This window comes from Lipotes vexillifer, unplaced genomic scaffold (genome assembly GCF_000442215.2).
Source record: "Lipotes vexillifer unplaced genomic scaffold, Lipotes_vexillifer_v1.1 scaffold207, whole genome shotgun sequence".
In the NCBI taxonomy this organism is placed as follows: Eukaryota; Metazoa; Chordata; class Mammalia; order Artiodactyla; family Lipotidae; genus Lipotes; species Lipotes vexillifer.
In genome coordinates this window covers 524,111-543,047 of record NW_006784469.1, presented here as the reverse complement: position 1 = coordinate 543,047, position 18,937 = coordinate 524,111, and the positions used below count along the sequence as shown (strand labels likewise).

The 18,937-nt window shown below is 34.3% G+C and overlaps 1 protein-coding gene across 1 annotated transcript in view; it reads right to left on the bottom strand.

The window, feature by feature from the left end:
• The window catches only part of DMD (dystrophin), a 1,809,438-nt gene that overhangs the window by 1,343,397 nt on the left and 447,104 nt on the right, over positions 1–18,937 (bottom strand). The window contains exons 28-30 of the mRNA XM_007456856.1: positions 17,358–17,519; positions 4,217–4,327; positions 3,651–3,824 (exon numbers count right to left, since the gene is read on the bottom strand). Coding sequence (XP_007456918.1) covers positions 3,651–3,824; positions 4,217–4,327; positions 17,358–17,519 — 447 coding nt within the window. The remainder of the gene's footprint in view (positions 1–3,650; positions 3,825–4,216; positions 4,328–17,357; positions 17,520–18,937) is intronic.

Sequence of the window (18,937 nt, the reverse complement as noted above, 5' to 3'; positions counted from 1 at the left end):
ATTTTGGAGATTAATCCTTTGTCAGTTGATTCATTTGCAAATATTTTCTCCCATTCTGAGGGTTGTCTTTTCGTCTTGTTTATGGTTTCCTTTGCTGTGCAAAAGCTTTGAAGTTTCATTAGGTCCCATTTGTTTATTTTTGTTTTTATTTCCATTTCTCTAGGAGGTGGGTCAAAAAGGATCTTGCTGTGACTTATGTCATAGAGTGTTCTGCCTATGTTTTCCTCTAAGAGTTTGATAGTGTCTGGCCTTACATTTAGGTCTTTAATCCATTTGGAGTTTATTTTTGTGTATGGTGTTAGGGAGTGTTCTAATTTCAATCTTTTACATGTAGCTGTCCAGTTTTCCCAGCACCACTTACTGAAGAGGCTGCCTTTTCTCCTGTATATACTGTATATTCTTGCCTCCTTTATCAAAGATAAGGTGACCATATGTGCATGGGTTTATCCCTGGGCTTTCTATCCTGTTCCATTGATCTATATTTCTGTCTTTGTGCCAGTACCATACTGTCTTGATTACTGTAGCTTTGTAGTATAGCCTGAAGTCAGGGAGCCCGGCAAAACACTTTTGACATGTTTGATCAGCCACAGCACCTTCTCCATACACTGAACAAATCTTTTTTTGCATTTTTACCTTTCTTGAAATAATAAAGCATAATATGCTGAAAACGTTGCTTTTTTTCTCCCATCTTCAATATTAAAATGGCTACACAAAAATTCACCAATTTTGATGTGTTTTTTTAAGATGCATGCTGATATGACATCTGTCACAATACAATCTAACAAAATTGTTTTGAATGAAGTTAAACACAACTAAGTGCTAGTGGAGCCATCTTACAGTAAAAACCAAACAAACTTTTTGGCCAACCCAACTTTTTAAATGTTACAATTATATAATTCTAGCTGTGAGTTTGGAAAAATTCATTTACTCATTCCCCAGGTATTTGTTGAGTGCCTGCTTATACCAGACAGTATTTGAGTCACTAGAGAATCAGTGGGGGCCAAGCCAGACACGTTCAGTGTTGTTCTCATGTTGCTACATTATAGTTGGGATAAAATATCTAAATTTCCAGACCATAATTTTCAATATATATTAAATCATATATAAGGAGGGAAGGTAATTTTACATGTTAATTAATTATACAAATTTATTTTCTTAATGGGGCTGATTAATTAACTGTAGACTGATATAAAATATTATGTAAAACTCACATGTACGTCACAACTATAAAGAACACATATATTGGTTCACAGTAGTATACTGCCATAACAAATCCTCATGAAACAAAAGTCATCGCTTCCCCTTGTAGTTATTTTACTTGGAAAGATATGTGCATTTGAATGTATGTATATATGTATGCATGTGTACATGTACATATGTATATGTCTATATGTATACATGCATATGTAATAGTTTACTTATACATCACTGCATTAAGTTGTTCAGTGGTGAGCCTGAACAACAAATATTTATTTTATTGGTACTAAGAAATAAAGTTGCTAGTAGGTAATTGCTGTTATTTGGGAGTCAGGAAAGAAATTAGGTTTGTTTTTTTTCTTTTCAGTTTAAAACCAGTGTTTAAAACAAAGCATTTTGTAAATGCTAAGCAATTATCCTATTCATTAAGGCTACATACATAAATATTTCCACCTTAATCCCTTCTTTGATGATTGCCTGATGTTATTATTCCTTTATTAATAATTGTGAGTTCTTTCTGAACTTTCCATATGATTTTTTAATTCATTTGCTTCTATCTTAGGAATTATAAACATATCTGGGTATTCAGAAACATTTAAATCATTAATTATCACACTGGGACTGAATTCTTGAATTTTGGAATCAGAGATACTTCCAAATGACTATTTAAATTTTTTTAAATGTCAATTATTTACCTTTATGAGGAAAGCTCACTCAAAGTACTAAATAGCCATTTACATCGTATCATTCAATAGACAGATAAAATATTTAGCATTAAGAAAGGAAAACAGTCTTTATATTTGTTTGTGTTCATGTTTGTAAGACTTTTTATTTTTAAGGCCGCGCCATGTAGCATATGGGATCTTAGTTCCCCGAGCAGGGATAGAACCCGTGCCCCCTGCATTGGGAGCATGGAGTCTTAACCACTGGACCGCCAGGGAAGTCCCTGTAAGACATTTTTTAACAGAACAAAAATTACTTGAAAGCAAAGGCCATGATTATAGTATATGTGAGAGAGCATCTTAAGTAATGAAAAATTACAAAAGTTGTAAAGAAAATATATCCTTATGGAAGAATGACTTGAATTGGTCCTGACATTTAAACCAGAACCAGAACCAGATTGAGTAAATACTTTGATCTGTTTCCTCTGTACTGAGTCAGGGCATAGTAACACCTGGGTGCAGGTAGGGTTTTTTTTTTTTTGGCAGTTCATATTTACTAGCAGACAAGTTTTATGAGGTACCATTAGAGACCTGTTCCTAGAAAAGAATGAACAGCTCTCCCTTTGTGAATATACTTAGCCATGATAATGTATGTGGGTCATTTTGCTTTCAATTTTTTTAAAATGTAAGATGAAATATGCTCCCATGTATTCCTAATGTTACTTATCTACCAGCTAATACCAGCTAATATATAAAATGATATTCAAACTTTCTTTTGGGGGTGAGAATATTTATAATAATGATGCCACTGAAATGCAGCCTGTATTATTAAGCGATGTTACTGAATAAAAATTACTCCATAATTTTTCACAAAGAAAATTTTTGTTTATAAGAATGATATTTTCCCATTCATAATGATATGACTGAAATGTACCCAAGGGTTTCTTTTTCATTTATGTTATGGAGTAGAAACAGGAACAATACTTAAACACAAAGTACTAAATAAACTTTTTTCCCATTAATGTTAATAGCACTCAGTGTTTTCATTTTATGTGAATTTCTACCCTGATACTCCATAGTACACATATATTTATAATAATACTTATATTTACTCTAGTAGATGCCCTCATAATTCAGCTTTACATTATCAGAAGAGTCATCTGACTTGGTGAATTTTCAATAAGTGGAACAAAGAACACTGCTCTAAATCCCCGTAGTGAAGATTTACACTACAGGCTAATAGTCGGTGCCTCTTAACTCTGTCTTTGTGGTCTGGCAGAATTTCACTGCATATCCAGCCCTGATATTTAATGGAAAGATACTAGGGTTTGGAGTAAGCGTGCCTGGATTGGAATTTTGCTTTTGCCTTTCACTTGCTGTTTGTCTTTAAATTCTCTCATTTAATCTGTGGCCTTGAGAATTAAAGGTGACTTGTGTGGATCACTTAGTTTCCTTGGCACTCATTTCTAGAATTGTTTTTTTTAATGCGGATACTGCTGTTGTTGCTGTTTCCAGACTAACATATTTCTTTCCAGGATTTCCATTTAAAAATATTTTCAAAGTTCCATAAGAATTAAACAAAGGCAATTTCCTTTATATTCTGCACAGTCCTTGAAAAATTAGACTCAAAGAAGGCATTTTCAGAAGAGGTATTAAGTGGCTACTACTTCAGTAATAGTTCTTGTCTCTCAATACACCTGTGCTAATTTTTGTTCTTATACCAAATATTGTTCCTTATTCCAATAAGGAAAGTCAAGGGGTAGCTGCATATTTGCCATCTGAAATACATACCACACAATGATTTAACTGTGACTGTACTACTTCCTGTTCAACACTCTTTGTTTCCAATGCAGGCAAGTGCATCTTCACTTCATCTAAAATCATCTTACTTTCCTGTAGACGCTGCTCAAAATTGGCTGGCTTCTGGAATAATCGAAACTTCATGGAAACATCTTGCAATTTTTTCTGTAAAGAGAAAGCACCAATTTAATTTTGCCTTCCAAACAATAACCAGTCATATTCTTGTTAATATACCTTCCTTTATTCTGGAAGATATACAAGAATAAAAATAAAAACAAACTGAAGAAACCTTTTTTTCATTTGTCCAGCGCAAAGAATACATGCATTTGGGAGAAGAATTCAGTAACTGTTCTTAAAGTGATACTAAATAAATGACAATTTATTAACCTATTTTATCCTTAAAAGGTAGAATTCAAAATAGTCTATCATTTATATAGTATTTGTAGTTTTCAACTAGCGCCCTTAATTCCAATTTGCTAATAAGCAAGTTATCTAATATAGGCTATATTTTAATATCCAACTAAAACAAGCTCCTTAGTTAATGGAATAATACATACCTGTGTCACTTCAATTTGGGATAGTACCCTTTGGGCAGCTTCCTTTCCCTGGTAATGTTTCTTCATTTCTTCTAAACTGATCTCACGACTTGTCAAATCAGATTGGATTTTCTGTCGGGAGGACAGCATTATAAGTCAGCATGCTCTGCAAGTTACTGCAAAGAACAACTCACCTTCCAAGAAAATGGAATTCGAAACTCTCTCAAAACATTATTACAATGTAGCCTCTTTCAAAATGACAATAAATTGATTTTTTTACTTATCAAAAGTTATCAAAAATGAAATTATTTATCTCCTATTGGGTTTATTAATAAAAATAAATTATCCTTTTGAATCAGTGATAATGAATAGCTGTTTCAGATATAATTTTCAGTAGGAAGTATCTATTTATATTTAATATGTGAAATTTATATTCTTTTATCTTTGTATTTACATTCAAAGCTGACCAAAGATGTTAACCTTTATTTAAAAAAAGCCAACTATGGCAGCGATAAGGCATAATGAGAAAGTTGAATGTGGACAATATTCCTTAATAGTGATCTTTACTCAGAAATTCTATGCCATATTTCAGGGAAGCTATGTATCTAGGAAAGGGAAGCTAAATGTCTCGACTGGCCTTGCTTTTTGTCTGATACATACTTAATAGCTTCCTACAGAGACTGTTTTTTAAACTTTAAATAAATATAAAATATTTATATATTTTCTAAAATGAGTAAGGACATTTTTGATCACGTTGTATTTAAAAGTATGTCTGTATTTGACTTATACACTTCTGAGCCAGTTACGGGAGTGGGTCAAATCTGGTAGTGTGCAGAGACAAAAACAATAAATTCATTCATTTCTTTCTACCAGATCCAGCAAAAATTAGCTACTGGTCAAATTATTCTAATTTAAAATTCAGTCATTGTCAGATTATTGTAAATAAGAGAAGAAGAAAATGATTAACTTATACCACAGGGCCCATAAAATTTCCACGCAAAATAATTTGTATAATGCATATTAATATAACCTAATTTACACCAATTGGAGTCAATTCTGGCACATATTATTAGAAAATAACATCAGTTTGCTTAGCAGTTACCACAGAGAACTACAGCCCTGAAATGAGTAATGAGAAACTCCAAGAAAATGGGTTAAGTGGTGAAGCAGTTTTTCAGAATACAAGGTTATAAATGTACAGATACACCTTAATATTATTTCTTAGCATATTGATCCTAATAATTATAAAGGCAAAGTAATTACAAATTACTTAAGTAATTAGAATTCTGGTTTAAAATAAAGAAGAGCAAAGACTCAAGCAAATCCATATATATATATATATATATATATTTATTTTTTTTTTTTTTTTTTTACTATATATAGTATCTTCAGTGGTTGAACTACGACATTGCATAAGAAATAGTGGGATGTACCTATTCTCCAGGAACCATAGAATTTGGGAGTTAGGGATCCATGTTAGTGCATAGCATTGTTCATACACCTAGAAATACTAAGGAGTCTGATAAAATTTAATAGGAGTATACACAGTAGAGTAATACTTACAGGAGAGTTAATAGATGTCATAGGAGAGGTGATGTTAAAGTAGACTATGAATAATTAGTAAGCATTGCTGGGGGCATCAGATGCTTTAGGAGGTTTATGGTCTTAACTTCTCAGGTGGAAAAGTCTCACCCCCTCAAAATGGTGGGCCAATAACAGCCATGTCTCTGTCACATAACTCTGGCCACCCCCAAGTCATGGAAAATTAGAACATGAAGAATGCTTGTGCCCACTTAGGTCCATCAGACTCTCTCTTGGAACTGACAGGAGAAAGTCTGGTCAAGCTCTGTGGGCACTTGGAACTGTGTCACGTATGAGGCTGTGCTTATGAAGTCCCTAGTTTGCACTGTCAGTTTAGGAAGAGCAAAGATCCATAACCAGAGAGAGAAGTAAGAAAGAGATAGTAGGAACAAAAATATTGATGGCTTTCAATCATAGGCTGAAGCAGATAGCATCTGCCAAAGATGGCTGCAACAACAGTGTCCGTACCACATACTCCTCTTACCATTCCCCCACTAAGAGGTAGAGTTTATTTCTTCACCTCTTTAAATCTAGGTCAGCCTTATGATTGCCTTGACCAGTAAAACAGAGCAAAAGTAATGCTCTGCCATTTATGGGAAAAGCCCTTAACTGGGCTTCCCTGGTGATGCAGTGGTTGAGAGTCCGCCTGCCGATGCAGGGGACATGGGTTCGTGCCCCAGTCCAGGAAGATCCCACATGCTGCGGAGCGGCTGGGCCTGTGAGCCATGGCCGCTGAGCCTGCGTGTCTGGAGCCTGTGCTCCACAACAGGAGAGGCCACAACAGTGAGAGGCCCGTGTACCCAAAAAAAAAAAAAAAAAAAAAAAGCCCTTAACTGGCCTAGTGGCTTCCACTTCTGCCTTTTTGGAACACTCACTCTTAGGATGCCCCCTCGGAACGCATCTGACATGCTATGAAAAGCCTAAGCCACATAGAGAAGCTGTGGAGAAGTGTTTCAGTGAATAGTGCCAAGTGAGCTTTCAGCTCACAGTGAGCATCAACTGCTAGACACGAGGGAACCATCTTGGGCATCCAGCCTATTTGAGCTTATAAGTCACCGTAGTACTAGCCAACAAATGCCCACAATCACGAGAGACCCCAAGAGAAACCATCCAGCTGAGCCTTCTCAATCCACAAAACCATTAAGAGAAAATGATAATTTGCTGTTACAAGTAACCAAAACACAGGTTCTAGTCTCTTCCTGAGTAAAAACGTTATTCTTGCCCTTGGTTTCCATGAGACATTCCTGTGCCCTTATGACCAGCTCCCTTCCCTCATTTTTGTTTTGGCTTTAGTTAATTCATTTTTGTTACTTGTACCTAAGTGTACTAAAGAGTACACTGGATGTGCAAGGAGATGAGAGTTTTAAAAACAAAAGCATTCTCGAATGAGGGAAAACAAGGTGTGGACAAGGCACTGAACCACATTAAGAGTTTGGGAGAACTGAAATAATGCATAGAGAATTAATGCACATCCACAGAAATATAACTAGAAACGTACGTGGGAATGAGGTATTAAATAACCTCATGGCCTAAATGAAAAGTGTCCAGTTTTTTTTAATATGAAGATAAAGTTTAAAGTTTAAAAGTGATCAGAATCACAAATAATGGTTTTACTGCTAATACTTAATCTAACTATTAAGGCAATTCATAATGAGAGAATTCTTCTATAAACTCAGTAATACTTTGATATGAATTTGTATTTTATTAATCATATATAGCTACATATGTGTGTGCATTTTCTTAAAAAGAAGCAGCATCACTTGTACAAACAGTATTTATTTTAGTGCACTCAAACATTAGAGGGAAATAGAAAGGGAGGGTCAGGAGAGAACCATGGAGAACAGAAAAATTTAGGGATGGGAGAATAAGGGAAACACCAAAGAAAGATAAGGAACAGTCTAAGAGAAGAAGAGGAACAACCAGGAAAGAGAGAGGGTGCCACTGAAATCGAGTGCTGTGAGAGCTTTAAGAATGAGCGAGAGGTTGACAATGTCAATTTTGAGACAGATCAAATGAGATAAGTACTAATAAGGGCATATTAGCTGGTCAATGAGCACTGTAGCTAGGACAGAATCCGTAGATGGTAAGAGCAGAAATCAGGTTTTCAAGGGCTGAAGACTGATTAAGGACAATACCCTTATAAAACAGTTTAAATCATTTTTGAAGACTTTTGTCTCCCCACATAATGAAATGTAGGTCAGTGAGAACTGAACACGTATTAAGGCCATATGAAAGAAGCCAATGGACGAAGCATTTTTTTTAAAGCATATATGAAGATAATTGATTAGAAGAACCTTGGAGGAAATGAGAGGAAATGGAGTGAAGGGCAAAGATCAATAATTAGTGGAAAATATTGACAGGTGGAGAGGTGTCACTCTTTCAGAAGCCAAAAGTAATACATAAAGATTTTGGATGTGGAGAAGCAGAAAGTGTAATGCTTCCTACTTGATGCTCTCTGGGAATCAGAATAGTGTTAAGAGAAATCTGGATTTAAATCTCAGGGCTCTGACTTGCCACCTGGGCAAAGCACCAAACTTTTCTGAGCCTCAATTTTCTCATCTCTAAACTGATGGTGATATTGACAAGCCAGCAATGAAGCATTACCATAATCTGTAGGCAGAGTATCTGGGAAAATTCTCATGTCTGCAGTAGACAACTATATTGGTTTTGGTAAAAAGATTAGAGGCGATAGTATATGTAAAAATACCTGCTCAAGTTGTCTGCACAAATATCTACTCATAAATTGTCAGTGTCATTATATATCATTTGTCTATAAGCATGAGCCCCTTGATATCTGCTGAGGATGAGAGAGGTGAGGATTGAGGAGGAATCAAAAGGAAAGTGATGGAAGTTGCATAGCCATTACAGAAACTGGGAAAGGAAAATGATGAGTGAAAAATTAAAAAGATATTCAGAGAGAGAAGAGGGCCCAAATTATATACCTATAACAGTGTCTGTCCACATATTTTTGACTAATTCAGCCATTTGGCACCCAAGGTATATATAGTAGAGGAAAAAATGAAATATACACCTAATTCCTTTAGCCTTTTATACTAGAGGGGTGAGAGAAGAGCACTGAAAGAAATAATCATTATTATCATCATCACTAAAGTGGACATCTGTGTGACCTTATGTCCCAACAGTTCACATATATTCATTTAATTATCTAATCAAACTAAGGTAAGTATTTACCATCCTAAATTACAATTACAAATGAGATTAGAAATGTTGACTTGTCCAAGGTAAAGTTAGGAAGTAGCAAATTCAATGCCCTTTAAACAACTATACTGACTCTTAAATTATGATTTAAAAATAAAAATATCCTCCAATTGGACATTTATCAGAAAAAAACAGACATCTAATCTTATTTGCATACTAATAATACTTAGCTTATCCATTCAATTCAAGAAGGAGATTCTGCGTCTACCACCTTATTCCACAGAGTGAGAACAAACCATTGACCCTATTCTTAAAGAATATCTGTTCTAGGGAAACGGAACATAGAGATACAAGTAAATTACAAAGCAGAAATGCATGCAATATAATGGAAAAAATCATGCTATGCCATACAAGAGAAGAGAAATACTTATTTCTACTATAGAATCTGGTAAAAGTTTAAGAAATTGGCGTAATTTAAGTTCCATATGGCTGATAAAGGGGTTTTAGAGGGGTAGATACGATAATAAGAAAATGGGAATTCATTCCAGGTTGTGGGAACCATGCTAGAAAAGACTGAATTTGGAGTGTGCAGAGTGTGAATACTTAGTTTCACGGAAGTAGAACTGGATTTGTGTAGAGTAAAACTTACTATCTAGAGGAGGAATTAATGAAAAGCTACTGAACCTTAAGTTTCAGGGCTTGTCACTTGCAAAAAGAATTCTTCTATAACAGTATTTAATTTTCTATTTGTAATTTGTATAGTTTTTTTTTTTTCCTTAAAGATTGCCCCCTCAGAGCTGCCTGCAGTAGCATAGCATTACAAAAGAAAACCAAAATAACTTAAGTGATCATTGAAACACAGGTCTTCTGATGATTAATTCCACATTTTTCCAGATGAGCCATACTGTTGTCATGACTTATAAACAACAGGAACAACAATAACTTACAAAAACACATGACCAAAAACTTAACTTTTATCTGTCACAAGGGGATGTGAAGGACCATGTAACATGTGAAGGGAAAGTTTGGCAATTTGGAAGTTTCAGTGCAAAGAATTACATGGACTTTGAAATGTTCATATTTATATCAAGCAGTTACATAGACTGTTGAGAGGATGAATAGAAAGGTTACCACTACTAAAATTATTAAAACTGAAAAAACTGATGGTTGAACATTATATAAAACAGATTTTATCATAATTTATAGGCAGCATTTCTAGAAAAATTCTCATATCTGTAGTATGATTCCAATAGGATTAGAGATCAAAATTTCCTTATAAATTGAGTATATTATGTATGAAAGGAGCACAGGGGCTAAATATATTTTGTAAATTAAGGATAACCATGTGTCCGTGCTACAGAACTTCTCAGAATATTTTATATATTAATATGCATTAATATCCAAGAGGGATACAGTTCTTTGCTCAAATTATCCTTTTGCTTTTCTTTGGCAGAGTATATATCACACAAGTAGATTTGGGAAGAACTATTTCTTGTACTTAATGTATATATTTAGTGATAACAATTTAATTCATTATTAAGATAAGACAAAAATGGACATCTATTTCCAACTGATTCTACTTTGGGAAGGCTGTATAACATGCATCACACTTATACTTAGCTAGCACCTTTAAAAACTGATTCCACAATTCTTACTTTCAACTGATAATTCATCTTTAGTTTGTACTTAGGATATCTTTTACCACCTACTTTATTTAATGTCATCAGATTATCATTCTGGAACTACATAATTTAAAAACCCTTATCACTTTAGGGCAGGCTTATTGTGGAATAGATAAGTGATTTGTTTAAATAACAGTATTATGGAAAATTATAGGTAAAATGGACAATCTCCCATTTACAAATTCCTCTTAAAAAAAAGATGAATATTACATCGTCTTTCCTGATACTATAATCAGACAATGAAAAAAATAACATTTAAAAAACTTTTTAATGTAGAAGAAAACACTGGGATTGGAAGATTTCATCCAAAGGATAATGATTTCCATAGTTGACTACCGGATTTCTAAGGTCTGCTAAAGATCTGAAGACTGTACTATTTGAGTTCTATATTCACCTAAAATATACATCTACCAGCATACGGATGATAACTGTTTGAAGAAAATAAACAACTGATCTTGTGAAACTGTCAGCTTCATATAAAATCAGTAATTTGTAAAAGAAACAAAATGAAAGGAAGTAGCAAATGAGCGCTGCTGATTTAGAATACCCATGTATGCTCTAAAAGGAGCTCTCAATCCAATATTTCTCAGGATCACTAGATGTTTTCCATAAAAGTGAAATAATATAAAGCTAATTATATTGTCATGCCCTTACCAAAAAAAGACATTTGACAATACAGTAATTATGTTCATAACTAGCACTATATATTGCAAGTAGGAAACAACAGTGGAAATGAATATAACCATTTTTTCCATTAGAGATGGTAAAGGGCAAATTAGAAAACTAAAAATCAATCAAACATTAATGACATTTCCAATATAGCATTTTACAATTAACTGAGCAGAGAGCAGGGCTTTTTATCATGATTTACCTCATCAGACCATTGTCATATATCAAATTAATGACAGAAAATGGCAAGCAAAATTAAGCTGTAACTGCCTAAAGTATTTAATGGAAAAAAGAAAACTTTGTATCAAATAATTATTGAAGCTTTTCTCACATCAAAGAAAATGACTCCGAGGAAAAAAAAATAACTAAAATATTTCAGAAAGAAAAATATTAGAAGATGTGAGGTTAAGACTACGAATGGAGAAATTTAACACTGTTAGACGAGTAATTTTTAAACAGTAATTTTGATATTGCATCCTCAAGAAGGGGAAATGGCCACATACAACACATATTCTAAAATTAAAAGAAGAAAATGTACTCGAGGATCTTGGATACTTTGTACTTTTAAAACATGTGGAGGGGCTTCCCTGGTGGCGCAGTGGTTGAGAATCTGCCTGCTAATGCAGGGGACATGGGTTCGAGACCTGTTCTGGGAGGATCCCACATGTCGCGGAGCAACTAGGCCCGTGAGCCACAACTACTGAGCCTGCGCGTCTGGAGCCTGTGCTCCGCAACAAGAGAGGCCGTGATAGTGAGAGGCCCGCGCACCGCAATGAAGAGTGGCCCCCGCTTGCCACAGCCCTCGCACAGAAACGAAGACCCAGCACAGCAAAAATAAATTAATAAATTAATAAACTCCTACCCCCAACATCTTAAAAAAAATGTGGAACATGAAAAAAATATAATCTTTCACATCTTCTGCAGCTCTTGCTTGTGATTATTTCCCACACGATTAAACACGTCAAAATCACAATAACAGTCATTTTAAATTGGAGAGTAATCAGTTCTATATAGTAATACACAGAGGCAGCATTTTAGTGTTAGAACAGATTTAAAACTCATTGCATTGTGTTTACCATTATATCTATATTACTGGGTAAAAAGAAAGTATTTGTTATGGTTATATGGAGTTTAACATCGGAGCCCAAATATCTATAATAGCTCTCTATTTTCTTGTTCTGTGATTAAATTATTTCATTATTACATAAATCCAGAATGAATTTCCCTATGCAAGTTTATACTCTCTAATTCATAAATCAGTGAGGTAGGCTGTAAAGTTAGACTGTTTTGAGTTGTTTGGCAATTAAATGTGCCTATTTCCATTATAAAAGTCTTTCTTATTCCATAATGAAATCATAAACTTAATCTGGTAGACCAAAATCTGCATTTAGGTCTTTATTTTTTAAGCACTGATTTTGAGAGTTTGGAATGTTTACATTTAAATATGGCTGAATATATTTAAAGTGAGTTAGAAGATTTAGCTTAAATAAATACAGGAAGACCTCAGTTATGAATTATTTTGATGTGCAGCTAATGCAATCATCTTAAATTAACAGCTTTCTTTAGTAAAAAGAAGATCCCTCTTTTCTGTTTATTGATACTCATTTCTCTTTACTGATATTCATTGGGATGGAAAAAGAGATGGAAGGAAGAAATCTGGTCTGTAGTGAACCTGGAATACCCAAAAGTCCTAGCTTGATAAGCAAAATACAGGAGCACTTTTCTATGATGATTATGAGATCCTCTCCTTTGATGGTAATTTGTTTGTTTCCTAAATTATTCTTTTTTTCCCCCTCTACTCATGAACATAAATCTATTCTGTGGGATATGAGGCTGCAAAATATGGAATCAGGAACCTGACAAAAGAAATAGAACAATTTAGCTATTACAATCACTGTTAAGCAACCCCACTGCTTCTAGTGGTAATATGAGTAATGGGGTCATACTCTCCTCTATAAAATGTGCATCATCAACACATAATGATGTGCAGCATTTCAACAGGTACTCATGTTAGACTGTTCTTACATATTGGAGATTCAAAATATGAGATTACTGGAAAAGGGAAAAAAATTACAGATTGAAGTATCTGTGTAATCTTAAGAATTACAGACATTTACGTGGCTATTTAGACACAGTTATCACGGCTCCTACAATGATTTAGAGATACATACAAGGTAACTGGCACATTAACATATGTGGAATTAGGGGAAAAAAAAGAAGAAAATAAGAAAACTAAACCAAGTTCATCTTCAAACATCCATACTGAAAATTCTACTTGTCTAAATTAATTCGTTCATGTAGGAGTTCTCAGCTATATTTTCTACTTTCACTCATTTCTCATAAGAGTAAGCAAACAATCAATATAGGAAAGTCACCAAAGTCTGACTTCCACCCCAACTCCCTCCCATTGAAATCTTGTCACAACGATAGGTGAGAATGTCAAACAGTGGTGAGAAGTGTGATGTGAAAAAAAGAAACAAAGAGACTGCAGCTACTCAGCCATTACCAGTAATGAACTATCGAAAGTTCTCAACCTTAGCTACATATTAGAATAACTCAGGGTGGGGAGGAGTTCCGAAAATTTTTTGATGACTGAGTCCACCTAGAGATTCTGACTTGATTGGCCTGGGGTGCAAAGCTGGGTACATGGAATTTTGCTTCCAGACCTTAGGTGATAAAACTAAATCTCTGTATTTCACAATGTTCTTTAGGAAAATTAAATAGAGTAAACAACTCTATTCATGCCGTGTGCTTCTCCGCAGTTATCAATTTGATGATTTTATTCTGTAAAGTTGTTTCGAAGAAACACTCATAGGGTTTTTTATATTTAGTCATACTATTTCTGAAATATGTCTTAAATTTTTGATTTGTATATCTAGAAGATAAAATTTCTATATCTAGAAGAGCTTTCTCTATTTGCTCTACTCTATTTGAATCAATAAGATGTCATCTTAATTTTGTAGTTTAATAAAAACCTCTCTTTAAATATGCTGGCATTTTGATGCTGCAGTCATATGATTTAAGAATTTGGTTTGGTTAAGAATTATTTTTTTGAAATAAAATACTCGAGTCAACGTATGCTCTGATATTCTAGCAGTATGTAGTTTTATTGTCTAAAAGGTTAAACTTTATTCCTGTAAGTTCATGACACTAAATAAAAAAGTAAAATATGTTTAATCTGATTTAGAATCAGAAGGCCCAATTTGCTCATTATGACAGATAACTGGTCAATGAACATGCAGAGGCAGCTCACTGCTGCCCTATAGTCCTAAATGCAAATAGAATGCAAGGAAGTGCCTTGCTCTACATCTACTTTTACATATAATAAGAGTATACCTGTCAAAATGTTTTACACATTGCACACATTTCCTTAATGCTGAAATTTGTTTATACCTGAGAATCTCAAACTATCTTGAAAGGCAGAAAAAGGGAGACTCTTTTTAACAGATTTAAATTGAGTAGTAAAACTACCAGTGCACCACACGGTGGAGTCAAACATCCACAAATCTATGTGGCCAATATGTGACAGGAAATCTGAGCACAGATTTAAGATGGCCAAATAAGGTAATGCCATTCACTTTGTCGTGCTTCTCGGTGATGTATTAAAACAAGTACTCAATTTCTGAAAAGGGAAAGCTAAGCCCATTAATTTTTTAATTAGCAATGAACTCTTCTGCAAATTTACAGAAACACATTGGGTATAAATTTTCATTTATACATAGGCTTATATTTACCCCCCTTATATATACTTAGAAAAACGTCCTTTGATGGTATTCTTAGTAGGTTCTTTGTCTGACACACTGTGCTTAAGTGCTTACTTCACAGACAACCTCTTTATCCTCTACTTGTTTCTTCCAAAGGAGATTCAAATTGAGCTTCAGGAAAGCCAGTCCTTGAAGTAAATCTGAGTACTTGATAACTCTGTTCTAGAAAACAATTCACTTTGCTGTCATCTTAAAATAAAATCTTGGAGAGGAATGTTTCAAGAGCTTTTGGGTGGCTTGCATTTTCCAATATTATATATTACCATTTGGGGAATTCAAAGTCAAGAATCATCTTGAAAATGCAGGTGCAACCAGAAATGCAGGGAAAATGGATTTGAGCTTGTTAGTACTCTAAAATCTCTTTTTTCAAGTAGATTTGAAATTTCTTAATCTACTTGTGTGCTGTTATCTGCAAGTATTTTGAACTGCTATTAATAATATTTTTAATATAGTTTTTATTTGAGATACCAAACAAAAATCTTTATATAATGTTATTAAAAACTAGTATGTTATATTCATGTTTATGGAATCATGTATTTATATCTAAATAAAAAAACACTCAGGGTCAACAACCTTTTAAACTAAACAATATTTTTTTTCTCTAAAAGTTCCCATTTGTTCCCTAAGACAATAAGAGCTTCTGCCAATCTCAAATTTGCTACTCATAATTTCATTCTACCAGCTTGAAAAAGTAACTCTATATATTTTACAGTACAAATAACTGAGTTTAATATTTCTACTGTTCAAATTTTTCCTTAATTACATTCAGCAAGTTATGAGCAGTCTTTAATCAAACATTCCTCCAAATTCATGTCACTAAATTTTGAAAAATAAGCGGTTCTACTCTGCCTTTAGTTTATAATCATGTCGTTCTCAATTCAGTAAAAATTTCCCATTCCTACCATGCATTTTTCTAAAGCCTACCTATAAAACTTTGTATGTGACTCAAATCCAAACAGTCTTCAAAATAGACAATGCTAGAGAACTTGACTACACTATGTTAGTTTGAAGAAATGTGTATACCGGGGAGGTTACATACTGCCCTGGTGAAAAGACTATCATGAGGATTTTATCATCAAAAACTTCCCCAAACTTCACTTTCTTTACCTCCTATGACAATGGTCAATGAGGAATCCCATCACTCTAGACTTCTGCAGCCTATCAAAGCTACCTGTACTCTGCCCTATATTCTCAAGGACGTTCTTGGTCAAACTTAGACAATATGGAAAACTAACCCATGCTATTGTGTACACTGATGCTTTGGGCACCAATTTAACTGTGATTCACTGCACTGTAAAGGCACAATAACCATAACTTAATAAATCCAGTATTTTACCCCCAAATTTATTTTGAAGTGAAAACATTCAGGTATCTCCACCAATTAGTGGGGAGAGGGCCTCGGGGATGGACAGATAAGCTTCTAATGCTCCTCACATTATAATGTATCGGTCTGAGTTATCCTTGGGTATTGGGTTCATACTATGTACATAAGATGTGAAAAGTAGCTATAGTTACTGTAGATATAGTAGCTATCTGATAGTATCTTACTATCAGAAAATCCTGAAGACATTTAAATACATAATTCTTATGATATTTTACATACATGTAAATGTTACTTAAAAATAGAAATACAGCATTACTTCCCAAGGTGAAAGTTAATTTAGATATAGACTAAATTTACTTGGTATAAAGCTGACTTAGATTTATTTTCATTCCTATTTTAACTCTCATTCTAGAAAAATTAGTTTAACACATTTCATAATTCAGATTGAATAGTGTTGAATGTATAGGTATGTGAGTAAATATGAGTATAGACATACTAGTATTAGTAATAAAATGCAAATTTATATCTCTAATTCCTTGTTATTAACTACTTGCAACACATTAAATGTAGAATATAGGTCATATGAATTCTAATTCCAAAATAAAGATGAGTTGATAATAAAATATTTGATGCTGCATTTTTAATACTACCACCAAAAGTATTTTCTTTAAAATTGACATTCCTACGGTTTCCCTCTAGCTCAAGTGTAGTTTGAAAATATTGATAAACAGCAGACTTCAGTGTGATACTGCCCTGGTCTTTTAAGTGTCTCTATTTCAAATTCCTCCATTATGTACGTTCAAAAATAAATCTTAGAGTACTAATATAGAGATCCTTTTTCCCCTGACCTCCAAATAGTCCAATCAGTTGATCAAATAACCCTTGGTACAACTAGATGAATAAATTTTAAGTTAGAAAGTTACTAATGCCTTGTTCAGATAATAAAAACAAAAGAAAAGAAGCTCATTCCAGGTTCTACTTGCCTGGGCTTCCTGAGGCATTTGAGCTGCGTCCACTTTGTCAGCAATATAAGCTGCCAACTGCTTGTCAATGGATGAGAGGGACTCCTGAATTAAGTGTAAGGATTTTTCAGTCTCCTGGGCAGACTGGATACTCTGTTCAAGCAACTTTTGCCTCCTTACGGCCTAAACAAAGAAGAAACAGGAATGAATCAGTTCAATATTTACTGGTGATAGTTTTTCCGCAATCCTTCTGCAAAGCAAATGAAGATTCTAGATTCTACCCCCATCACCTTTTTATAAGATAGATTTCGCAGCTTCCTGCCACTCATTCAGCTCTACTTATAAAAATGAAAATCAGAATAAGAAAAAAGAGTTAGCACACAGAACTGCAGGATCAGGAATCTCTGCAGGACAAAAGCACAGTATTATGTACATCAAGGAAAGAGGCTGGGAAAAACATTAGTGAAATCATCTCCGTCATTGCAATCTGTTGTTCTCAGACGGAATGTTCCTCCTGATCTCATTATATAGTTCAAGAGATTTGGTTTACTTAGAATAGGGTCATCGTCATCACAATCCAATTCAAGATAGATAATCCACTTCTACCAGTGAGACACATATACAATCTGTTCAGAATCAGCTCCTTTTCAAAAACAGAATTTTAGATAACCATTTGGTTAAGGATTTATTTTAAATTCTATTTCAACCAGTTATGCATGGTCTTTTTTTTGCCTCTACTTTCTTTCACAATTTGGATTATGGAAATTGCTTGTGCAATTGGATTTGTGTTACTGCTGAAGTAGAACAAATAATAAGTAACCCTAATATAGCTGCAATTAATCTTGATTGTTACTATAAGCATGATTAGGATAATTTAACACTTTTTAAGTATAAATAGCATGCTGAACAGACTGCAGAGTCTCCCTTGAAGGATCTGTTCACCTTTAAGAGTAGTTATAAAAGGAATGGGACAGACAACTTATTGAGAATTCCTTAAGCTATGCATCATAATCAAGGAATTTTCCTCATTATACAATGTGTAGGCATGATTATCTGGTACAAAAGAACTATCCTTCCCACAGACCATGATTAGGGTTTTGAAAAGAACCCTGCTTTTTATATTATATAAAGACTATTAGATATTATATGAAGAACATAAATGTTGGCTCTTAAGTTTAAAATATAGTGGAGATGTCAATGTCCTTTAATGAAGCCAACTTGGAAAACAGTGTTACTCAAGTGAGAACAAGGCTAAAAGCATCTGGACCAAAGGAAAAGGAGCTGGAAGACCTACGATGCTGCAGGAGCAAGGAAGGTATTCTCAGTATTTCCACCTACACCATAAACCTTCAGGATTCTGTCCTAGGCTTTTCTTTCTTCTCATTCTATCCATACCCTTAGCTACAATTAAACTTCATATGCTCACAGCTCTCAACTCTGCATCTCCAGTCCAGACTTCCCCCCTTGATCTCTACATTTGCATATATACTGTCGTAGGTGACAATTCCATTTGGGTGTCCCACAGCCATCAAAACAACAACAGAGGGCTTCCCTGGTGGCGCAGTGGTGGAGAGTCCGCCTGCCGATGCAGGGGACGCGGG